The sequence below is a fragment of the Rutidosis leptorrhynchoides genome, chromosome 2 (assembly GCF_046630445.1).
Source record: "Rutidosis leptorrhynchoides isolate AG116_Rl617_1_P2 chromosome 2, CSIRO_AGI_Rlap_v1, whole genome shotgun sequence".
Lineage (NCBI taxonomy): Eukaryota > Viridiplantae > Streptophyta > Magnoliopsida > Asterales > Asteraceae > Rutidosis > Rutidosis leptorrhynchoides.
Genome location: NC_092334.1, coordinates 525,741,027 through 525,758,828, shown reverse-complemented (window position 1 = coordinate 525,758,828; position 17,802 = coordinate 525,741,027). Strand labels below are relative to the sequence as shown.

The window sequence follows — 17,802 nt, the reverse complement described above, 5'->3', positions numbered from 1 at the left end:
ATCACATCAAAACTCCCTAACTCTACTGGTATCAAATCAATCTTAAATGTTTCGCTAACCAGTTTAATTTCTCGATTCCGACATATATTATCTGCTGAAATTAATTTACCATTCGCTAATTCGAGTAAAAATTTACTATCCAAAGGCGTCAATGGACAACTTAATTTAGCACAAAAATCTCTACTCATATAGCTTCTATCCGCACCCGAATCAAATAAAACGTAAGCAGATTTATTGTCAATAAGAAACGTACCCGTAACAAGCTCCGGGTCTTCCTGTGCCTCTGCCGCATTAATATTGAAAACTCTTCAGCGGCCTTGTCCATTCGTGTTCTCCTGGTTCGGGCAATTTCTAATAATGTGGCCCGGTTTTCCACATTTATAACAAACTACATTGGCATAACTTGCTCCGACACTACTTGCTCCGCCATTACTCGTTCCGACACCATTTGTTCCTTTCGTTCTATTAACCCCTGGTCCGTAGACCTCACACTTCGCCACGCTATGACCATTTCTTTTACACTTGTTGCAAAATTTGGTGCAGAACCCCGAGTGATACTTTTCACACCTTTGGCATAGCTGCTTCTGATTGTTGTTGTTGTTGTTGGGCCGTTTGTTGTAGTTGCGATTGATGTTGCGATTGTTGGGATAATTGTTGCGATTATTGTTGTAATTGCTGTTGTTGTTGTATTGGTGATTCTTATCACCGTTTTCCTCCCACTTTCTTTTGACTTGCTTCACATTGGCCTCTTTAGCAGTCTGTTCTTTAATTCTTTCTTCAATCTGGTTCACTAGTTTGTGAGCCATTCTACATGCCTGTTGTATGGAGGCGGGCTCGTGTGAACTTATATCTTCCTGGATTCTTTCCGGTAATCCTTTCACAAATGCGTCGATCTTCTCTTCCTCATCTTCGAATGCACCCGGACACAATAGGCACAATTCTGTGAATCGTCTTTCGTACGTGGTAATATCAAATCCTTGGGTTCGTAACCCTCTAAGTTCTGTCTTGAGCTTATTGACCTCGGTTCTGGGACGGTACTTCTCGTTCATCAAGTGCTTGAATGCTGACCACGGTAGTGCGTACGCATCGTCTTGTCCCACTTGCTCTAGATAGGTATTCCACCATGTTAACGCAGAACCTGTGAAGGTATGCGTAGCGTACTTCACTTTGTCCTCTTCAGTACACTTACTTATGGCAAACACCGATTCGACCTTCTCGGTCCACCGTTTCAGTCCGATCGGTCCTTCGGTTCCATCAAATTCCAAAGGTTTGCAGGCAGTGAATTCTTTGTAGGTGCATCCTACACGATTTCCTGTACTGCTAGATCCAAGGTTATTGTTGGTATGTAGCGCAGCCTGTACTGCGGCTATGTTTGAAGCTAGAAAAGTACGGAATTCCTCTTCATTCATATTCACGGTGTGTCGAGTAGTCGGTGCCATTTCCTTCAAAATAGTCAAATGGAACAAGTTAATCATACAGAATATTAAGAGTAGTTAATAGTATTTCGTAGCATAATATGAACTCATTTATAAAAGCTTTTTCTTCATATTAGCGTTTTATAAGTTTAAATTCGGGTAGTACCTACCCGTTAAGTTCATACTTAGTAGCTAATATACAATTCAACTACTACAATTCTATATGAAAAACTGATTATAATAATATTTCGCGTTCAAACTTTTACACAATATTTTACAAACTTACAATACCGCTTATTTTACATATAACATGAAATATAGCACACAATAAATTTGATACAATATGGTTGTGAAGATAATTCTAGCTAGTACACAAGTCGTTCAGCAAAGGCAATAAAGACACGTAATTCATACGTCCAGAAACAAGTCATGCATTCTGGTTTTACTAGGATTACTTCCCATCCTTGGTCTTGTGGAACATAACCGTTATGGCCATTGATAAGACAGCGTGTTGTAACGTCGTCAAAGGGATGAGGGTTACGTAATGTCCAACAGTCCCGTAACAATCTAAAAACCTCATTTCTTACCCCAATTACCGACTCCGTCACTTGTGGGAACGTTTTGTTTAATATTGGTAGCCCGATGTTCTTGTTCTCACTTTGGTGAGAAGCGAACATTACTAATCCGTAAGCATAACATGCTTCTTTATGTTGCATGTTAGCCGCTTTTTCTAAATCACGAAGTCCAATATTCGGATATATTGAGTCAAAATAATTTCTTAACCCATTGCGTAAAATAGCATTTGGGTTCCCCGCAATATATGCGTCAAAGTAAACACATCGTAACTTATGGATTTCCCAATGTGATATCCCCCATCTTTCGAACGAAAGCCTTTTATAAACCAAGGCATTCTTGGAACGTTCTTCGAATGTCTTACAAACTGATCTCGCCTTAAATAGTTATGCCGAAGAATTCTGACCGACTCTAGACAAGATTTCATCAATCATGTCTCCGGGTAGGTCTCTTAAAATATTGGGTTGTCTATCCATTTTGTGTTTTTATACTGTAAAATAGAAAAGAGTTAGATTCATAAAAAAAATACTTATTAATACAAGCAATTTTTACATATATCATAAAGCATAAGCACACTATATTACATATATTACACCACACGAATACAACTATCTTATTCCGACTCGCTTGTTTCTTCTTCTTCGGTTTTGGTTCGTTTTGCCAAGTTTCTAGGGACATATGATGTTCCCCTAATACGAGCCGTCGTTTTCCACATTGGTTTAGAAAAACCTGGTGGTTTAGAGGTTCCCGGGTCATTGTTACAACTTAAGGACTTCGGGGGTTGACGATACATATAAAGTTCATCGGGGTTGGAATTAGATTTCTCTATTTTTATGCTCTTTCCCTTATTATTTTCTTTTGCCTTTTTAAATTCAGTTGGGGTAATTTCTATAACATCATCGGAATTCTCGTCGGAATCCGATTCATCGGAGAATTGGTAATTCTCCCAATATTTTGCTTCCTTGGCGGAAACACCATTGACCATAATTAACCTTGGTCGGTTGGTTGAGGATTTTCTTTTACTTAACCGTTTTATTATTTCCCCCACCGGTTCTATTTCTTCATCCGGTTCCGATTCTTCTTCCGGTTCCGATTCTTCTTCCGGTTCCGACTCTTCTTCCGGTTCCTCTTCGGGAACTTGTGAATCAGTGCACAAATCATTCCAATTTACATTTGACTCTTCATTATTATTAGGTGAGTCAATGGGACTTGTTCTAGAGGTAGACATCTATTACATAATATCAAACGCGTTAAGAGATTAATATATCACATAATATTCACATGTTAAAAATATATAGTTTCCAACAAAATTTGTTAAGCAATCATTTTTCAAGTAAACACGGTCGAAGTCCAGACTCACTAATGCATCCTAACAAACTCGATAAGACACACTAATGCAAAATTCTAGTTCTCTAAGACCAACACTCGGATACCAACTGAAATGTCCCGTTCTTATTGATTAAAAACGTTCCATATTAATTGATTTCGTTGCGAGGTTTTGACCTCTATATGAGACGTTTTTCAAAGACTGCATTCATTTTTAAAACAAACCATAACCTTTATTTCATCAATAAAGGTTTAAAAAGCTTTACGTAGATTATCAAATAATGATAATCTAAAATATCCTGTTTACACACGACCATTACATAATGGTTTACAATACAAATATGTTACAACAAAATAAGTTTCTTGAATGCAGTTTTTACACAATATCATACAAGCATGGACTCCAAATCTCGTCCTTATTTAAGTATGCGACAGCGGAAGCTCTTAATAATCACCTGAGAATAAACATGCTTAAAACGTCAACAAAAATGTTGGTGAGTTATAGGTTTAACCTATATATATCAAATCATAATAATAGACCACAAGATTTCATATTTCAATACACATCCCATACATAGAGATAAAAATCATTCATATGGTGAACACCTGGTAACCGACATTAACACGATGCATATATAAGAATATCCCCATCATTCCGGGACACCCTTCGGATATGATATAAATTTCGAAGTACTAAAGCATCCGGTACTTTGGATGGGGTTTGTTAGGCCGAATAGATCTATCTTTAGGATTCGCGTCAATTAGGGTGTCTGTTCCCTAATTCTTAGATTACCAGACTTAATAAAAAGGGGCATATTCGATTTCGATAATTCAACCATAGAATGTAGTTTCACGTACTTGTGTCTATTTTGTAAATCATTTATAAAACCTGCATGTACTCTCATCCCAAAAATATTAGATTTTAAAAGTGGGACTATAACTCACTTTCACAGATTTTTACTTCGTCGGGAAGTAAGACTTGGCCACTGGTTGATTCACGAACCTATAACAATATATACATATATATCAAAGTATGTTCAAAATATATTTATAACACTTTTAATATATTTTGATGTTTTAAGTTTATTAAGTCAGCTGTCCTCGTTAGTAACCTACAACTAGTTGTCCACAGTTAGATGTACAGAAATAAATCGATAAATATTATCTTGAATCAATCCACGACCCAGTGTATACGTATCTCAGTATTGATCACAACTCAAACTATATATATTTTGGAATCAACCTCAACCCTGTATAGCTAACTCCAACATTCACATATAGAGTGTCTATGGTTGTTCCGAAATATATATAGATGTGTCGACATGATAGGTCGAAACATTGTATACGTGTCTATGGTATCTCAAGATTACATAATATACAATACAAGTTGATTAAGTTATGGTTGGAATAGATTTGTTACCAATTTTCACGTAGCTAAAATGAGAAAAATTATCCAATCTTGTTTTACTCATAACTTCTTCATTTTAAATCCGTTTTGAGTGAATCAAATTGCTATGGTTTCATATTTATCTCTATTTTATGAATCTAAACATAAAAAGTATAGGTTTATAGTCGGAAAAATAAGTTACAAGTTTTTGTAAAGGTAGTCATTTCAGTCGAAAGAACGACGTCTAGATGACCATTCTAGAAAACATACTTCCACTTTGAGTTTAACCATAATTTTTGGATATAGTTTCATGTTCATAATAAAAATCATTTTCTCAGAATAACAACTTTTAAATCAAAGTTTATCATAGTTTTTAATTAACTAACCCAAAACAGCCCGCGGTGTTACTACGACGGCGTAAATCCGGTTTTAAGGTGTTTTTCGTGTTTCCAGGTTTTAAATCATTAAGTTAGCATATCATATAGATATAGAACATGTGTTTAGTTGATTTTAAAAGTCAAGTTAGAAGGATTAAATTTTGTTTGCGAACAAGTTTAGAATTAACTAAACTATGTTCTAGTGATTACAAGTTTAAACCTTCGAATAAGATAGCTTTATATGTATGAATCGAATGATGTTATGAACATCATTACTACCTTAAGTTCCTTGGATAAACCTACTGGAAAAGAGAAAAATGGATCTAGCTTCAACGGATCCTTGGATGGCTCGAAGTTCTTGAAGCAGAATCATGACACGAAAACAAGTTCAAGTAAGATCATCACTTGAAATAAGATTGTTATAGTTATAGAAATTGAACCAAAGTTTGAATATGATTATTACCTTGTATTAGAATGATAACCTACTGTAAGAAACAAAGATTTCTTGAGGTTGGATGATCACCTTACAAGATTGGAAGTGAGCTAGCAAACTTGAAAGTATTCTTGATTTTATGTAACTAGAACTTGTAGAATATATGAAGAACACTTAGAACTTGAAGATAGAACTTGAGAAAGATCAATTAGATGAATAAAATTGAAGAATGAAAGTGTTTGTAGGTGTTTTTGGTCGTTGGTGTATGGATTAGATATAAAGGATATGTAATTTTGTTTTCATGTAAATAAGTCATGAATGATTACTCATATTTTTATAATTTTATGAGATATTTCATGCTAGTTGCCAAATGATGGTTCCCACATGTGTTAGGTGACTCACATGGGCTGCTAAGAGCTGATCATTGGAGTGTATATACCAATAGTACATACATCTAAAAGCTGTGTATTGTACGAGTACGAATACGGGTGCATACGAGTAGAATTGTCGATGAAACTGAACGAGGATGTAATTGTAAGCATTTTTGTTAAGTAGAAGTATTTTGATAAGTGTATTTAAGTCTTTCAAAAGTGTATAAATACATATTAAAACACTACATGTATATACATTTTAACTGAGTCGTTAAGTCATCGTTAGTCGTTACATGTAAGTGTTGTTTTGAAACCTTTAGGTTAACGATCTTGTTAAATGTTGTTAACCCAATGTTTATAATATCAAATGAGATTTTAAATTATTATATTATCATGATATTATCATGTATGAATATCTCTTAATATGATATATATACATTAAATGTCTTTACAACGATAATCGTTACATATATGTCTCGTTTAAAAATCATTAAGTTAGTAGTCTTGTTTTTACATATATAGTTCATTGTTAATATACTTAATGATATGTTTACTTATCATAGTATCATGTTAACTATATATATATATATATATATATATATATATATATATATATATATATATATATATATATATATATATCCATATATATGTCATCGTATAGTTTTTACAAGTTTTAACGTTCGTGAATCACCGGTCAACTTGGGTGGTCAATTGTCTATATGAAACATATTTCAATAAATCAAGTCTTAACAAGTTTGATTGCTTAACATGTTGGAAACATTTAATCATGTAAATATCAATCTCAATTAATATATATAAACATGGAAAAGTTCGGGTCACTACACGAGTCCCTCCAGTGGCGTTTTTTTTAAAAAGCTTTCTACAAAGGTTGTAACCTTTCCATTTATCATTTATTACTATTAATAACTATTATTATTATTACTATAATTATTAATACTATTATTTTTTTTTATTATGATTATTATTAATATAAGTATCATTATTAATAAAAACTATCATTTTTAGAAATATTATTATTATTATCCGTATTATTATCATTATTAGTAGTATTAACAATTTTTTTATATTTTAACATTATTATTAGTATTATTATCATTATTAACATATATTATTATTTTTATTATTATAAGTATTATCATTTTTATTAACATTACTTTATAATATCAAAATATTTTAATAAATATTTATAGAAGTAAACTCACTGTAGTAATAAAAAATACTAATTAGTTATTTAAAGTGAATAATTTAAATATATCTAACTTAGTATTTAATATAACAAATTATGGATTGTTAAAGCTATATAAATATTATGTATATAAAAATATATTTATAAGTAATATCACATAGGTATGTATTATTCATGTTAACAACTTTATACGAATATTCATATATAATAAATTAGGTATTTTTAATATAATACTAACCAAATATATATTAATATAACTATATAAATATTAATCACTTTAGATATATAAATACACAAATTAAATATATATAATATGTAAAATAAGTTATAATATATGAATTTGTTCAATTATAATTATGTGTGTTAATATATATATAAATAATATAGGTTCGTGAATCCGAGGCCAACCCTACACTTGTTCAATGTCGTCATATGTATTTTTACTACAAAATACAATAAGTGAGTTTCATTTGCTTCCTTTTACTCTTTACATTTTTGGGACTGAGAATACATGCGCTGTTTTTACAACTGCTTATTTAAATGCTTTTGAAATATATTTTGAACTGCGAATACATGAAATGCTTTTATAAATGTTTGACGAGATAGACACAAGCAAAACATTCCTCGAATGAATTATTATGCAGACAGAAGTTCTGCGGATTATTATTGAATTATGTGGACATGATAATTGCCACCGTTGAATTATGTGGACATGATAATTGCCACCGTTGAATTATGTGGACATGATAATTGCCACCGTTGAATTATGTGGACATGATAATTGCCACCTTTGAATTATGTGGACATGATAATTGCCACCAATTGATATGAATGTTATGTATCGAGAGAATGATTTTATACACAGGTTATGTGTATGTTATTTTTGTGCACGAGATATGTGTACGGTTACTAAGATTTATGAAAGATGATTTCGTACACGAGAAAGGTGTACTGTATTTAAAAGATATCGCATGTACATTACAGGTGGGTATAGGATTCGGGCCCATTTGTACCATGCAGGATTTAAATCTTGTGGTCTATCAAAATGATGAATTTTATTGTTTTATGATAAACTTATGAACTCACCAACCTTTTGGTTGACACTTTAAAGCATGTTTATTCTCAGGTATGAAAGAAACATTTCCGCTGTGCATTTGCTCATTTTAAAGACATTATTTGGAGTCGATCATCGCAATGGAACCAGATGTTGGTGACTTAGTCCAGACGGATTAGGACGGGGTATGACAAAATCTTTGGGTGATAGGCCCACTATTTTCTTTGAGCATGGCAACGAATTCGTACAAAATGTGGTCCAAGATTTAAATAAAAAGGCTTCTTCTAATAAGCCCCAATCGAGCAATAAGGCCCAATCAAATCAAAAGACCCATGTTTGCACCGATGGGAATATTGGGGATAATAGGAGGCAGACGTGTTCAATAGGTGAAGAGAGGAACAATTGCTGCTGGAAAAAAATTAAATCGTGGAAGGCTTCTTCGAAGATCAATAATGCAAAAAAACGTCGCGAGATCAGTGGACCCTGGAATCCCCTTGCGTTCCACCTGTACCTACTGTAGAGGTAACGATGGTACCCATTCCCAAAGTCAAGTAAATTCAAAGATGCACCAAGACCCTTGCAATTCCATCACCTTTGATGGTGTTCGAGATTTTGGTAGCAAGCTGAGATTAAGATGGAAGGCGGTCAAACCTCCTCAGTAAGTTTCTTTATCCCCAATTCGATTTCTATTGTTTCATTATGAAGTTTCTTTCATTAAACATTCGTGGATTCGGGTCCGGGAAACTTGATAAACGTGGGAGGGTTAGAAAGATGTTCGCTTCTTTAAATCCGTGTTTTGTCGCGATTCAAGAAACCAAATTAGGCACTGTCAATCTAAACTGGATCCAAAATATTTGGGGACACGGCAACTGTAATTTTATTCAAAAAGAGAAGGTGGGTAAATCGGGTGGCCAACTCCTAATTTGGGATACCAATTATTTCGATGCTTCTAATATAATTGTTTTCGATTGTGTTATTGGTGTGCGAGGAAAATGGATTGCTTCTGGGGAGGAAATTAACATACTAAATGTTTACGGGCCTCACGAAGATAACAACAAAATTCGGTTATGGAATTCATTAGTTAACTCGATTGGGAACAATGATGAGGCTTGGATAGTGTGTGGTGACTTTAACGAAGTACGCGATCGTGCCAAACGACTCAATTGTGAATATATCGAGTACCGGGCTAGGAGATTTAACGACTTTATCAATAAATGCAAGCTGGTGGAAATTCCTTTAGGTGGCAGGAGATTCACACGAATTAGCGATGACGGAGTCAAATTCAGCAAGTTGGATCGTTTCCTAGTCTCGGATAAATTAAGTCAACATTGGTCAAACCTGATGGTAGTTGCTCTCGAAAGGGAGAAGTCTGAACATTGCCCTATTGTCCTTAAAGACGAGGAAAAAACTTCGGTCCAAAACCGTTTAAGGTATTCGACGCGTGGTTGAACGAGGATGGTGTGGATCAGGTTATCAAAGATTCTTGGAATGATCTTAGTGTAACTTCTAACAGAAGGGACTGCAATTTCAAAAATAAGCTTAAAAGCACTAAGTGTGCACTTAAATCTTGGAGCTATCAACACTTTGGATTGCTTGACCAAGAAATCGACACACTCAAAAAGCTTGCTACTGAGCTTGAAATAAAGGCTGAAGCACCCTCATTCTCTGATCACGAAAGGCATGCTTGGTTAAATACTCGTAGACAATGGCTCGAGAAGGAAAAAATTAAGACTAACATGCTCAAACAAAAGGCTAAAGTTCGATGGAACCTCGAAGGTGATGAAAACACGAGTTTCTTTCATTCGATGATCCGTTTTAGAAATAATAAATGCAACATCAGGGGTATATTCGATGATGGCGTCTGGAACGAGGATCCACGGGTTATTAAAACCGCGGCTTTTAATCACTTTAAAAAGCAATTTGAGGATCCAAATACGGATTGGCCTTGTCTTGAGGATTTGTCTTACCCCTCAATTTCCAGGAATGAGGCTACTGACCTTGAACTTCCATTCACGGAGACCGAAATTTTTGAGGCAATCAACGATTGTGGAAGCAACAAGGCCCCGGGCCCGGACGGGTTCAACCTGAGGTTTTATAAAAAATTCTGGGATGTCATCAAATTCGATCTTATTGCGGCTGTTTCTTGGTTCTGGGAGTACGGTAAGTTCTGAAACGGGTGTAACGTGTCCTTCATTACTCTAATACCGAAAAAAGGATCCCTTGGGTTTCGTTGATTATCGTCCTATCAGTCTAATCGGGAGCTACTATAAGATTGTTGCTAAAATTCTCTCCAACCGCCTTCGCAAAGTCCTTCCTAATCTTATTGGGACGGAACAAAGTGCATTTCTAAAAGGGCGTTTCATCTTGGATGGTGCGCTAATCGCAAACGAAACGGTGGAATTTTTAAAGTCAAAGAAACGTAAAGGACTAATCTTCAAAGCTGATTTCGAAAAGGCCTTCGACTGTTTAAATTGGAATTACCTCAATGAGGTGATGCAATGTATGGGGTTTGGTCATAAGTGGAGAAATTGGATCATGTCCTGCCTTAAGTCAGCCACCATCTCGGTTTTGGTTAACGGCTCACCTACTAAAGAATTTAAACTTGAACGCAGTGTCAGGCAATGTGATCCACTATCACCATTCTTATTTACTCGCGGCCGAAGGTTTAAACATTCTCTCAAAAGCTGCGGTGGAGAAAGGTCTTTTTAAAGGGGTGGAAGTAGGGAACGATAAGGTGTTAATCTCACACCTTCAATACGCGGACGATACGATTTTCTTCGGCGAATGGAACAGTCTAAATGCCCATAACCTCAGTATGTTACTCAAGTGTTTCGAGCGGGCCTCAGATTTGAAGGTTAATTTCCACAAAAGCTGTTTATACGGTGTTGGTGCGTCTTTGGAGGAGGTTAACACAATGGCAGGTAGATTAGGTTGTCAATCGGGTAAATTGCCTTTCATTTATTTAGGGTTGCCTATAGGTGCCAAAATGTGCAAAATTGATACGTGGAATCCTGTTATTGATAAGTTGAAAAGCAAGCTCTCCGAATGGAGAATGAGAACGATGTCATTTGGAGGAAGACTCGTCCTTATTAAATCGGTTCTAACAAGCCTCCCGTTGTATTATTTCTCGCTCTTTCGGGCTCCGCCTTGTGTGATTAAAATTCTCGAGAGTGTGAGGCGGTCCTTTTTATGGGGGGTTCGGACTCAGGTACCAAAATGCTTTGGGTCAAATGGGATATTATTATGTCTTCTTATAGGGGGGGGGGGGGGGGGGGTGGTGGTGGTTAAACGTGGGGTCTCTTCGTAATAAAAAACTTGCTTTGCTCGGAAAGTGGTGGTGGAGGTTTTACTCCGAAACCAACACTTTATGGGCACGTGTGATTCGAAGTATATATGGGCCTGATGGTGGGCTCTGTTTGGGGCCAGGGGCTGCTAATGTGTCTATTGCAGGTGCTTGGCGTAACATTATCAATGCAGGTGCAAAAATCGAAGCACTTGGGTTTCCTTTTACCACTTCTTTCGCAAAAAAAATTGGTGATGGGTCTTCAACACTGTTTTGGGAAGATCACTGGATTGGGTCTGATAAGCTTTGCAAACTCTTCCCTCGTCTATACAAACTGGAATCGAACAGGTCAACAGCGGTCAACGAAAGAATTCAAATGGTGGAGTCAGCGATGCAACTGACCTGGAATTGGTCTCGGGTTCCTACCGGCAGAACAAGGGACGGGTTATCTCTTTTAACGGACATTTTATTGCAGGTACCACTAGTCAGCAATCGACCAGACTCGTGGAGATGGCTACTTTCTCCGGACGGTTCCTTCGCGGTTAAAAAACTGACAAAGTTAATTAACGACAAGATCTTCGATAGACGTAGTGGGGTGCAACAAACTATTCGAAATCATCTGCTCCCAAAAAAAATCGAAATCTTTATTTGGAGAATGCTGTTGAAAAAAGTTCATGTTAGCGTCGAGTTAGATAAGAAAGGAATTGATCTTCATAGTGTTCATTGCCCCGTGTGTGACGATGACGTAGAAACGGTAGAACACTCGATTATTTTCTGCAAGTTTGCTTTTGAAGTCTGGACTCGTGTCTTAAAATGGTGGAATCTCGGTAACTTTTCTACTCCAAGCTTAAAAGAGATCTTACGGGATAACAAGGTTCAAAACGGCTCCGAGTTCGGGATTTAAATATGGCAAGCGGTAAGATGGTCGAGTGCGTACCTTATTTGGAAGAATCGTAACAACACGGTTTTTCATAGGAAGTCGTGGAGTACTCCGGTGGCGCTAAATGAGATTCAACTAAAAACTTTCGAGTGGATTTCGTCTAGAATGAAAGATAGGAAATTGGATTGGAATTGTTGGATTACAAATCCCAGTATGTATTTGAACATTTAGTTTCATAGGCATTGGGGCGGCACCTCGCCCCCTATTATTACTGTCGAGTCTATTCATGTTTGTTGGGGTCGATTTGCCCTACTCGTATTCGTTGATCGTTTTAGCTTAATATATATTGCCTTTCAAAAAAAAAAAAATTACATATATCTTCTCATCATCATGGCGGTAATATAATATCACTATTGTTGAGTCACTCTTTACATTAAAATGAAAATACTTCATTAAAGCAACTGGTGAACTAGAGCACATAGGAAATCTGCAATCAGGCTGGAAATCTGCAATCAGGCTTACATATTTAATAGAATGAGATATGGTAGAAATTGACCATTTCAAGAGAGGTGAGTGGTTGGATCTAGATCTAGTGTTTGGGTTTTGATATCCTAAATAAAAGGTATTAGTTCAAAATTCACTGGCAACATATTTTGAGATGGTAGCCAAAATATGAAAAACCTTGTTCATTTATCCATCTAGATGTGGTAGGAATTACTATAAATAGCGTTTTTGGTGATGTAACTATCACAAGATAATCTAGTGGTTGGGGCCTTGTACTCTTTGCGAGGGGTCGAATGTTCAAATCTTGGGGTGGCCATAGAAAAATTAAGAAACGGTCACAGACTGTTTTGCTACGTACATTAAAGTTTCAATTACTCGTCCTCCCAAATAACCTGAACAGTCGTATGTGATTTTATGTATTCTGAAAGACTAAACTGTTTTGGACAAATGTGAATTTTCTTTGGGCACCAGTCAGGTTGGGCACAAGGACAATTATAACTTCATATGCTATTTAGTCAGAATTCAAAAACCAATTCCCAACAGCTTTTAGATGTGCAACTAAATCAATAACTGAGCGAAGGACTTAACGGGGTCAAGGAGTTACCATGTTCTTTTTGAGTGGGACGTACGAACCGGTAAAGTCGTACATTGGATAATAAAAACCTTTTTCAACTTCATATAGTATGTTCTGTCTAAAAGAAGAAAATGGATCATCTGTATAAAATCCAGTAGCTCTTATGCCATTCAAAATTTATGGTTTGTCTGGGAGGCATAAATGCGAACACAAATAATTAACTATGCTTATAAATGTATAATGGATGGTGATATTTTCATCATAAAAACTGATAAATCTACCACAACTGTGCATTAGCTATTTGTACTGTACAAATACTTGATGCATAGTTGTGGTAGATTTATCAATGTTGATGGTGAAAATATTAATTCCCGTTTATAATTTTGTCAAACAGCTTGTGTATAGATGCTTTTGCAGCAAAGCATAATAACTGCAGCGTGATTAACGTCAACTAAATTTGATAGTTTAGTTATGATATTTCCACACATATGTAATAGATCCACCAATCTTTTACTATTGTTTCCCAAAGCACCCTTATATCTCTAACCTACCCCACATTATTTTAAAATTCAAGGATGTTTTTTGGAATTGTGTGAATAAATGGTGGATCTATCAAAATGAAGTGCAGATATATCACTTCCCATAGTTATATATATGAGATAATACTATCTTAAACTTCATGTGACATTAAAGAAAGGATCCATCGCAACTTATTTTACTTATTGATATGATCATAGATACAAATGACTCACGAGCTACTTGAGCTCGACTCGTTAAAAGCTCAATTCAAGTTAATCTTTAACGAGCTTGTGTACAAGCTTAAACAAGCTCGAGTCCGAGCTTAAACGCATTTTAAAGATCGCTTAGTAAACGAGCTCGAGTCCGAGCTTAAACACATTTTGAGAATTACTCCTAGTAAACTAAGTCGAGATTCTTATATCGAACTAGACAATGCTCGCACAAGTGCTGGTTTCATTTCCCCTGTTACGAGTCCAAACCAGCACTTCCAGAAAAGTACCTCCCGTGTGGCTTCTTAAAAACCAACTTACTTGGGCTAAATAAACTGTCCGGGTACTTAAAACAGCTAAATTATATTTAGATAATCCAATAAGCTACTAAGCTATGTAATAAGCAACTAAACACTCTCTAAATTCAAATATAAGTAGCATGTTCATTCAAGAGAATTTATAAGCAAAGATGAGTTCAGAATATGTAACAGAAGAGCAAATATGATCATAAATTGTACCCAATACCTTTTTATGTTATGGATAAAAGTAAACCAAACGTTCCAAAATAGCAACGAAAGTAGCAGATATCAACTTTTTCTATCAGATTTGTTGCTTACCAACCAGAGTGATATTATATCGATATTCTCACATGGTGGCTTCTTCTAGGTCAGTTTCAATTGGGACCCGCGACGCATTATTCCCGCCTCTCAATCGAGAGGACACATTGTCAATCGCAGAATTAAGCTGGGTTATTTTAGCATTCAAAGTCTGTCTCGTCTTCTGCATTTAGAAAAAAAACAACGGAAAATGATAATATTAAGGACCTGTAGAGGTGACTACATGGATGAGTTAGCAACGGGTCAAAACTCTTTCGGTCAGATTTTAAAACTAAATTGAACAATCAATGCTCTAATTCTAACTAGTAAATAATAACAATAATAACAATAATAACAATAATAACAATAATAATAATAATAATAATAATAATAATAATAATAATAATAATAATAATAATAATAATAATAATAATAATAATAATAATAATAATAAATATTATTTTGAAAAACCATTCAAGTATCTAAATAAAATTATGAAGAAGTTAGTATTTATAAACGCAGACTTGGATTACAAAAATGTTTAAATGTAGCTAATTATTACCCATTTGAGTCATAAACATATCCAAATCAACACATTCATAAGGTTGATCCACAATTCAACTGTTAGAGAAATAAGCACAAGGGTGAAAATCCAAAAATTTCTAAACGCACCTCTAAACCTTCATCGTAATATATTGGTCGTTTCGCCCTCCTAAATCCATATTCATCTTCATTCAAGAGAGATCTTCGTATCTGGTGATCAAACAAAAAATACGAGCATTCAGGTCTGAATCTTGATTCATGCTTTGAATGAAAAGTTGTAGCTCTTTTTTTAGTTGAGATATGAAAAATAAAAATGAATTAATTAAATGTTCATGCATGCGTTGATGTTTTACCTGTGGGGCAAATATGTATGCCAGGGTCCCACATAACGCACCCCCTATAAGAAAACCAGCAGCAAAATCACCACCACCTCCACCACTGCGGTCACTAAATACAACTCAAAATGGAAAAAAATAATTCTTACAAAAGAAAAATATGCAGACGTTTTTACAATATCTAAGGAAGACAACATGTCAAAGAAATGATATGTAAATAGATCGATGTACATCGACAAATAAGGTCTAGTAATATTACATAAATCAGCATGATATGAAATACAATACCATGTTAGATATAAAGTAAGGAAAATAACATTGTCGATAAGATAAAGTGGTGCCTAAACTCAATTCTTGATAAAATTTGAAGTACATCAATTTGTAACAGATAAATAATGAGGATTTATTTATATTTATGTTTTCCTGACAAGAACAACCAAAATGAAAATATGCGCTTCACTTTGACTTATATAACTTGTTGTTTGACCGATCAAAAAAGGGAAACAAACATAATCTTTTTTGGTAAACAATTTTCCTTTTGCTAATATAATATCACATATAGTGAGACAAGCAGTAAGTCAATAAAAGTATGTTCCATAAATGCTTACATGTTCTATATATAAATATTCATAAATAATTAGCCAACCAATACTCCTAGAGCCTCAATACAATCAATTGAATGAATATGTACGTAAACCATACAAATTTTTAGTAAAAATCAATTTGAGATCAGAAAAGGTGGATATAACGTATCTTACTTATACTCGGCACAAACAGCCAACTTTCGCTGAGTTCTTTGAAGGTTCGGTTTTCTTTGATGAGTCAACGTAGACGTATTACCAAAAATGCAAGATTTGCCAGACCAACTGTCATTTCCCTTGAGACTACTTTGAACTGCATCATGATGAAATACAATTACAGAAAAATATATATCATACAATACAACATATATTTTAAATAAAAAAATAAAATATAAAAAATAAAAATTCATAATTCATAATTTAGAACACACATATCGCGCGAATCAAGATTCATATGGCCATGGTTTTCAACATCAAATTACAGATTTTCCCAAAATCTGTGATAAAAGTTTTTAAGAGATGCAATATATTAGCTTCATGTTTAACTTTGTGTTTTTGTTCTGCAAACCTATTAAAGAAGAAGTAGGTAAACACCACAATATTTTAAAGCAGATAAGATTAGCAAAATTAATTGATTAGCTAAAATTGATATAACTATGTATCTAATGTTGAGAACCCACAAGAGAAAGATAATTATAAATCATAGTAACAATTAGGGCATGAAAACAAAAGGGCACCAACATAAATCTTTAACCCTAGATACATAAAACACAACTGTTACAAGTAACATATTACAATCCATTTCAAATAAAACAATGACAAGAAATCAAGAAATACATGATGGATAACCAAAATTCCTATAAGCAATGATTCAAAATTTCATATCATAATCAAATTTCAAGAAAAACGATAGATTTAACAGCAAAGTTGTCATCTTTATACAAAATTACCAGAAACTGAAGCAGGTGAGATGATGGTGGTTGCAGCCATTGATGGTGAATGGATCAAGAATTGAAGATCAAGAAAGAAATGGGGTTAAGAAGTAGACAACCAAGCAGTGGGCTTTTGGCAGTGTCAAGTGGAAATAAGATGACCCCAATGGGTTTTATGGTAAAAGGGTAGTTTGGGGAATTCGAGAGCTTTGGTTACTCCATCCACCGCAGTTTGCTGCCAAAAATATAACATTGGTTATATCGAATGTACGACCTCTTTGATTACTTTACTTTTTGTTTTCTATAAAAGTAAAATTACTTCTTTAATACTTAATCCGTGCATATTTAATCGTTAGGTATTCATTTTTTAGCTGTTTTAAATAAAGAAGATAAAGTTACTTTATATATCATATCATATCATATCATGTATGTATATAAGAAAAAAAATTGAAAGTTAATGAATAAAATCGTATAATAAACAAAACATATATTATAACAACTGAAGTCTTGACTTGAGTAGTATAACGGTGTGATCCAACTTAGGGTATTGTCAACCCACGTTCGATTCTCACTTCAAGCGAAAGTTTCCAACATTTGATGTTATTTCCAACATCAATGTGATTTGGTAAGGTCTCGGAGGGATTTTTCCAACCTTTGATGCAGTGGCGAAACTTAAACTCATATACAGATGTGGTAGGTG

General features: G+C 34.6%; 2 protein-coding genes across 2 annotated transcripts; one reads left to right on the top strand and one right to left on the bottom strand.

The window, feature by feature from the left end:
* The first annotated feature begins 8,845 nt into the window (after positions 1 to 8,845).
* LOC139889580 (uncharacterized) lies at positions 8,846 to 12,333 on the top strand. The gene is made up of 4 exons (XM_071872524.1): positions 8,846 to 9,576; positions 9,660 to 10,306; positions 10,759 to 11,354; positions 11,479 to 12,333. The coding sequence occupies exons 1-4, from the start codon at positions 8,846 to 8,848 to the stop codon at positions 12,331 to 12,333; spliced, it is 2,829 nt and encodes a 942-aa protein (XP_071728625.1).
* Positions 12,334 to 14,557: 2,224 nt separating this feature from the next.
* LOC139892908 (uncharacterized) lies at positions 14,558 to 17,256 on the bottom strand. The gene is made up of 5 exons (XM_071876035.1): positions 17,121 to 17,256; positions 16,348 to 16,483; positions 15,608 to 15,701; positions 15,384 to 15,464; positions 14,558 to 14,895 (listed from the first exon to the last, which is right to left on the bottom strand). The coding sequence occupies exons 1-5, from the start codon at positions 17,158 to 17,160 to the stop codon at positions 14,761 to 14,763; spliced, it is 486 nt and encodes a 161-aa protein (XP_071732136.1). The 5' UTR covers positions 17,161 to 17,256; the 3' UTR covers positions 14,558 to 14,760.
* Positions 17,257 to 17,802: the final 546 nt, after the last annotated feature.